At 50.9% G+C, this 6,445-nt stretch overlaps 2 protein-coding genes across 2 annotated transcripts in view; one reads left to right on the top strand and one right to left on the bottom strand.

Moving 5' to 3' along the window:
- The window catches only part of UBXN6 (UBX domain protein 6), a 3,620-nt gene extending 2,058 nt beyond the window's left edge, over positions 1-1,562 (top strand). The window contains exons 7-9 of the mRNA XM_017742468.1: positions 1-175; positions 819-964; positions 1,503-1,562. Of these exons, the coding sequence (XP_017597957.1) occupies positions 1-175; positions 819-964; positions 1,503-1,562 (381 nt within the window). The remainder of the gene's footprint in view (positions 176-818; positions 965-1,502) is intronic.
- Positions 1,563-2,470: 908 nt separating this feature from the next.
- Positions 2,471-6,445, bottom strand: part of CHAF1A (chromatin assembly factor 1 subunit A) — a 13,862-nt gene continuing 9,887 nt past the window's right edge. Inside the window, exons 13-14 of the mRNA XM_008639932.2 lie at positions 4,227-4,314; positions 2,471-2,950 (exon numbers count right to left, since the gene is read on the bottom strand). Of these exons, the coding sequence (XP_008638154.1) occupies positions 2,871-2,950; positions 4,227-4,314 (168 nt within the window). The 3' untranslated portion in view covers positions 2,471-2,870. The remainder of the gene's footprint in view (positions 2,951-4,226; positions 4,315-6,445) is intronic.

The following is a 6,445-nucleotide window of genomic DNA, read 5'->3' as shown; positions in this document are numbered from 1 at the left end:
GGAGCAGCAGGGCCGGGGGACACCAGCCAGGAGCTCGTGCCTGTGCTCGGGGCCTACAAGGGTCTCTCCCCGCAGGACAGAGGCGGTGGAGAAGGCGTCGATGCTGAGGACCAGAGCCATGCGCGAGAAGGAGGAGCAGAGGGAGATGAGGAAGTACAACTACACCCTGCTCCGGGTGCGCTTTCCCGATGGATACATCCTCCAAGGTAAAAGAGACTCCTCACCCTTCCTTTGGGCACCTCCAGAAGCTTCTGAGGGTACTCATAGTGTAAGGAACTCAGTAACGGGGTGCTGAATGCAGCAGGTGCAATGAACCACCCCAAAACCATAGTGGGGTAACGCTTCTCCGTCAACTCTTCCCTCCTCCAAACCCTCCCCCTGCTCAGGGTTGGGATTTTAAGCCAGGATTGGACAGAGAGGGAAGAATCTCAAGGCATCATTAATTAAATTCTGCTCTTCCCAGGCCTTTGGAAACAAGCTGGACTCGTTAGATCAGTGTGTGACAGCAGCCAGCGTGAGGCTGCCTGTGTGATGTCAGACTGTACAACAGCATAAATCCTCTTCAAATTTTCCAGTAGAACTCTGGAAATCATTTCAGGCTTTCCCAGCTCTTTGTTACAGGCTGGCAGGGGCTCCCAACAATTGACTATTTTTCTTTGGGGATTCTGCTTTTATAGTTTTCAGTTAAATCAGGCTGGCTGTGTGTCAGGGAAGTCGTTGATTAAGTCAGCATCAGTAGGTGAAGCCCCATGGAACCGACCACAAAAGGTTAGATTTTGGTAAATGCCAGACTCTCTCACCTTGTTTTTTCATGGCAGGGACTTTTTATGCCCGAGAATCAGTATCTGTGCTCTACAACTTTGTGAGAGAAGCACTCAGAGAGGACTGGCTGCCCTTTGAGCTCCTGGGACCCGGAGGTCTCAAACTGACTGATGAGAACTTGGCCTTCAATGAATGTGGGTTGGTGAGTGAAAAAAATTATTGTTGGTACCTTCCAGAGCATCTTGAGGCTGTCAGAGTCTTCTGCTACTCAGAGCTGGGGGAGAAGTTGGTGTCCTTTCAGAGCCCCAAGTTGCACTCTGGCCCCTCATTTTAAGCACAAAGCAGTAACTGCTTGGGGGCTTTGAGGTCGGGAGGGAAGCGCAGGGTCCTCCCTCCTGGAGCAGAGAGCAGCTGGCAGGGGCTGAGCAGCCACGCTGGGAAAGAGGGGAGGCAGCAATGGGGAGGGAGGGTATGAACAGAAAGCCCAAAGTAGCATCCCCTAAAAGGAGCTGCTTGCAGAATCCACCCCTGTCCTTGTCAGTTTGAGTAGTTCAGGTCTGTGAATGCACACAGGGTGTTCTAAACAGCCCTGGCAGTGCCCAAGGCCAGGCTGCAGCACCCTGGTACAGTGGAAGGTGCTCTTGCCCATGGCAGGGGTGGGACTGGATGGGCTTTAGGACTCCTGGCATCCCACACCGTTCCCTGGCCGCTGTGGTCAGTGACCTGCCTGTCCTGCCCAGGTGCCCTCGGCCAGCCCCCTCAGACCGGAGCTGCTCGCCAGGGTCCCGACTCTCTCCTGAAATAAAGGGCAGTGCCGCCAGTGCTGCTGGGTTTAGACTCTTTCCTCCTTTTCCCGAGACTGCTGGAGCTACGTGAGCTCAGAGGTGGCTTTGGTTTAGCTCTGCAGGGGGGCTGGACCCTGCGGCCCCCTCCCAGCTCCAGACACACGGGTGGCCTCTCCCAGTGGCACTGGGCTGCTCTGAGGGGCTTTGAACAGCACACTGGAGCAGGGACTGCCTGAGGTGTTCCCAAGGCAGCAGTGGAACGCTGCCTGCTCCCTGGGAGCAGGGATTAGAGGCTGTTAGGCTGGAGTACCAACCTGAGCCTGGGTCTGGGGCTGGGTTTAGAACTCAGAGCTTCCCCCTCTGCTTCTGTGTGCACTGTAACTCCTATTGGAGAGAAGCTATTTGGATAAGGTTACACTTAGTCTGATTAAATGGAATTATTTAAATACGCAGTTCTGCTCCCAGTTGTTTGAGTTGCACTGTTGTTAGAGGTGTGAGATGCCAAATGGGTCTGTGCTGGGGCTGGCACTGGTGTTACTGGGGCAGCATCACCCCCTTGTCCCTTCACAGACCAGAGACTGACAACAGGGAACAGCTGCCGGTGGTGCCCATGGGGGAGATAACAAACCTCAAATTACAGACAAAGAACTAATCCATAACTCACCAGTCACACGAAGTTAAAAGCCCCAGCAGTTTGTTCTGTGTATCATCAAGTTTGATGCCAGTTCAGTCCTTTAATACCTCAATCAAAGATTTTCTGGGACAGAGCCCAGCTCTGATGTAGACAAGAGACTGAGAATCTACCCCTGACCTGTAACTCATTCGAGCCTGTCCCAAAATAGGACAAACAATGAATTTTTCCTTTTCCAAAGGTAAAGCCCTGCTGCTGTTCTCTGGAGCAAGTAAGACCACAAACAGGATGGTAGAAGAGCATAAATTCATATATAATTGTACATCATTTATACCCAAGGCCACGCTGTACAACATTATGAACAGTCATTCCCCAGTGGCATCACAATAAGCTTATTCCAAAATCCCTCAGCTGCTTTTAGAGATAACTTAGATACCTTTCATTACAAAGAAGTATCAAAATTTCAATAATGCTTTATTAAGGACAGATTAATATGCAGTATTTTTAAAAAAAAGCTAAAAAGCTAAAACTAAAAATTTAAGCTTCCATCTGGTCTGACGCAGAACAAAGTGCTGTCTTCTCTTTACAAGAAATGTGGAATACTTTCAAGTATCTTGGTCACAGATACACAAGATTTAAATTTTTCTAGCTCATTCTACATACATACAGAGGAGTTAGTAGGCATTTAAGTCTCAAATTGTATTAGATGGGCTGACCATGCTGCTGTCCTGGTGAGCAGCTCTTGTGCCACTGGATTCTGAAGCTGTAGAACCTGCAAAGGAGCAAATGTGTTTGGTTTGTTTTGTTTTTATAAATATCCTCATTAATCCAGTAGAATTTGACTACTTTATGTTTTATCTGTCTTAGCTTCCTGCATCTGTTGTGAGTCTCCTTTTCAACACTATTTAAAAACCGGTTTTAACACTGGCTTCCTATTTAATACCACCAATCCAGAATAAAAATCACTTCAACCATAAAAAGGATTTTCATAATCTTTTCAGTGCTTTAGAGTCAGGCAGAGCCAAACAAACAGAGCTGCATGTGTGTCAGCAGAGCCTGAGGGAGGGAAGCTGCTCAATGGCATCCTCAGAACAAGAGGTGACAAACCTGAGGCGAGGTTTTCATCTCAGAGCCTGGTAATAAGCAAAAGCAGCTTAAGATTAAAGCCAAGCTTCTTGTCAAGCAGTTCCACTGTCTGTTTTGGGAGGTGAGAGGAGCTCAGAGAGGAAGGAGAGCCCAGATAATGTCTGGAATGGGTCAAACACTACAGAATTTATTGCACGAGTCCTTATCTACCAGAGGAGCTGCCCAACACAAACCCACTTTCCTTAGAGCAGGCTGTGAGAGCTCCATTGTGAGCAGGAAGAAAGAGCTCAGAGCTTTGGAAACCACAGCACGTGCTTGCAGTCAGCTCATTGATCTGTGTGATCACGTCCAAAAGCTCTTGGAGATGAAAGGAGCTGCTCCACATCCTCATCCCACCGCGGCCTGAAAGGAGAGCTGCAGCAGAGGGGCTTTGAAGGCGTTTTCCAAGGGAGAACTGGGACACAAACACAAGCGACTGCTCAGACTGTGCAGCAAAGCAGCAGCTGGGCTGCTCCCTGATGGTACCTCCTTCAGACAATTTGCACCTTTGAGGAGGCAGCAGAGGGGTGGCAATCCAGACCTTGCTGGTCCTGGAAGGGCTCTGCAAGCCCCAGAGAGCAGCAATATTTACAGTAATTTACCAGTGCCTCTGCTGGCACTGCCCTGATGCTCGCTTTTGCTCCCAGGAATAACCAGGGGACACTGGCAGCCAAGTGCTTTGTGCTACTGAGGCAATGGGAGGGAGGAGGAGGGCAGAAAGGACAGGTTAGAGAAGGTCATAAATAGCAAAGAAGCATTTTAAAAAGAGGTTAAACAGCAGGAGCATCTGGAACAAAATATCTAGAGAGAAAAGCTCAAGGAATGGTGAAAAAGGGGCAGAACATGCCAAGTTTAGCTGCACACAGTTCCTGCTCCCTGGGGGGAGTGTCTGCCAAGAGCCTGGGACCCACTGCCCTTCCCACCTTTTCCTGGCTGTACATCCACAATCATGCAGTCATCATCTTCCTCATCTTCCTCCGTGTCTGCCTGAAATCCATCCATCTCTGCAGCCTGGAGGGAAAGAACAGGGAGCAGGTGTGAGCCAGCAAGAGGAGGGTGCCACGTGTGAGACCAGGCACAGGCATTGCTGGGCACCGTCCGGGCAGGTGGGCACCTCTGGAGGGAAGGAAAACCAGCAATTCCCAGCTCCAAGCGACACGGAGCTGTGACAAAAAGCTTCATCTGCAGTGGCACACACAGTGGGAAACAGGCCAAGCTCCTGCTCCAAGATCCTTCCCTCTTACACAACGTGCTGAGCACCCCCGCAGCACAGGCAGCTCCCTCCAGCCCTTGCAGAAATCCGACTCTCGCTGGATTTTTGGAAGGGAAGTCTCTCCCCCCTCTGTTGATTGTTTTCATAGAATCACAGAACCATAAAGGTCAGCGAGTCCAACTGTTCTCCAGCCCTGCCAAGGCCACCACTGACCGTGTCCCCAAGTGCCACATCCACAGGGCTTTGAAATCCCTGTGGGAACGGGGACTCCACCCCTGCCCTGGGCAGCTGTGCCAGGCCTGGACAGCCCTATCCAGGAAGAAATGTTCCCTAATCTCCAACCTGAAGCTCCTCTGGTGCAACTCGAGGCCGTTCCCCCTTGTCCTGTTGTCCCCTGGGAGCAGAGCCCGACCCCCCCCGGCTGTCCCCTCCTGTCAGGGACTTGTGCAGAGCCACAAGGTCCCCCCTGAGCCTCCTTTGCTCCCTCTGAGCCCCTTTGGATGTTCTCTCCCTTCTGAAGATGGAGAATTACTGTTGCTTGTCAGGTTTGGAACTTGTTTTCCCCCGACTCCTCCTCATCTTTGCCATCAGCTTTACTCAGGGAGTGGTGACAGTTCTTCCCTTGCTGCCCAGGTTTTCTGCCATAGGAAAAGCCCAAACTCCCTATTTTGAATCGAGAAAGCGGAACCCAAGGAGTGACACAAACTGAAGTTGCCCAGCTGTGAGGGTCTGTTGCTTTGGTTTTTCCCCTTCAGCTGGAACTGGAATGAAAATCCTGGTCCCTGTTCCCTACAAATTGCCCCAAGCCAAGCAATGTTCAATTTACATCTTTCAATAAAGTCCCAGTTCTCACACTAAATCCCTCCTCCATGTGGGCAGGTACTGCCCACTTCAGCACCAAATTTTTCTCTCCACAGCTTATGTAAGAACACCTTTACTCACACAAGCCCTGGTATGAGCTTCCCAGCAGAGGAACACGTGCCAGAGTGGGAATCTGGCAGCCGTGCCCTCCCAGCCATTCCCAGGCTGTCCCCAGGCTCCAGCCTGGCTCGACAGGTTGGGGTGGGATCTCAGTACTTGAGCAGGGCTGATTGAGACATCAGGAATTAAAGGCTTCTGGAGCTGTGACACCTTTGCTCAGAGCTGCACCTCCCCAGCACAGCTCTAAGAAGCTTTGAAGCATTCAGGCTGGTGATGTAATTCTCCTAAAAGCCTTTGTTTTGCTATTTCTGCTCCCTTATAAGCTGAATTTCCAGTGGGTGCCAAGCAGAGACTTTTATCTCTGCCTTTATTTAGTGTACAAGAAAAAACCCAAGCAGATGGAGTTTGGGGGCTGAACAGCTTCTCACAAGTCTCTGATCTCTATCAATACCTGAATGCTGAGCTTTTTCAGTAGAAAAGCCAAAAAAGCCAAGAATAAATTGGGAAGGCAAAGCATAAAAAGCATCAAAAGCCTCATCTGTGGTCCATGGGAGGGGGGTGGAATGAATAAGCTTTAAGGTACCTCCCAACCCAAATCATTCTGGGGCTCTCTCCTAACCTGGTGCACAGGGAAGGAGGAATAAATCCACTGACAGTGATTTCAAACCCTGCCCTGCCTGTGGGATTGGAAGCAAAAGGTCGATAACCTCAAGTTTCAGCACCTAAAGCCTCAACAGAGCATCCCAAGCTTTGTGGGGACCCAACTGTGGCCCCTCCAGTGCCTGAAGGGGCCAACAGGAAACATGGAGAGGGACTGGGGACAAGGGCTGGAGGGACAGAGCACAGGGAATGGCTTCCCAGTGCCAGAGGGCAGGGCTGGATGGGACATTGGGCAGGAATTGTTCCCTGGGAGGGTGGGCAGGCCCTGGCACAGGGTGCCCAGAGCAGCTGGGGCTGCCCCTGGATCCCTGGCAGTGCCCAAGGCCAGGCTGGACATTGGGGCTTGGA

This window comes from Corvus brachyrhynchos, unplaced genomic scaffold (assembly GCF_000691975.1).
Source record: "Corvus brachyrhynchos isolate BGI_N302 unplaced genomic scaffold, ASM69197v1 scaffold158, whole genome shotgun sequence".
In the NCBI taxonomy this organism is placed as follows: domain Eukaryota; kingdom Metazoa; phylum Chordata; class Aves; order Passeriformes; family Corvidae; genus Corvus; species Corvus brachyrhynchos.
Note: the sequence above shows the minus strand (reverse complement) of the source record. Positions and strands in the feature narration are given on the sequence as shown.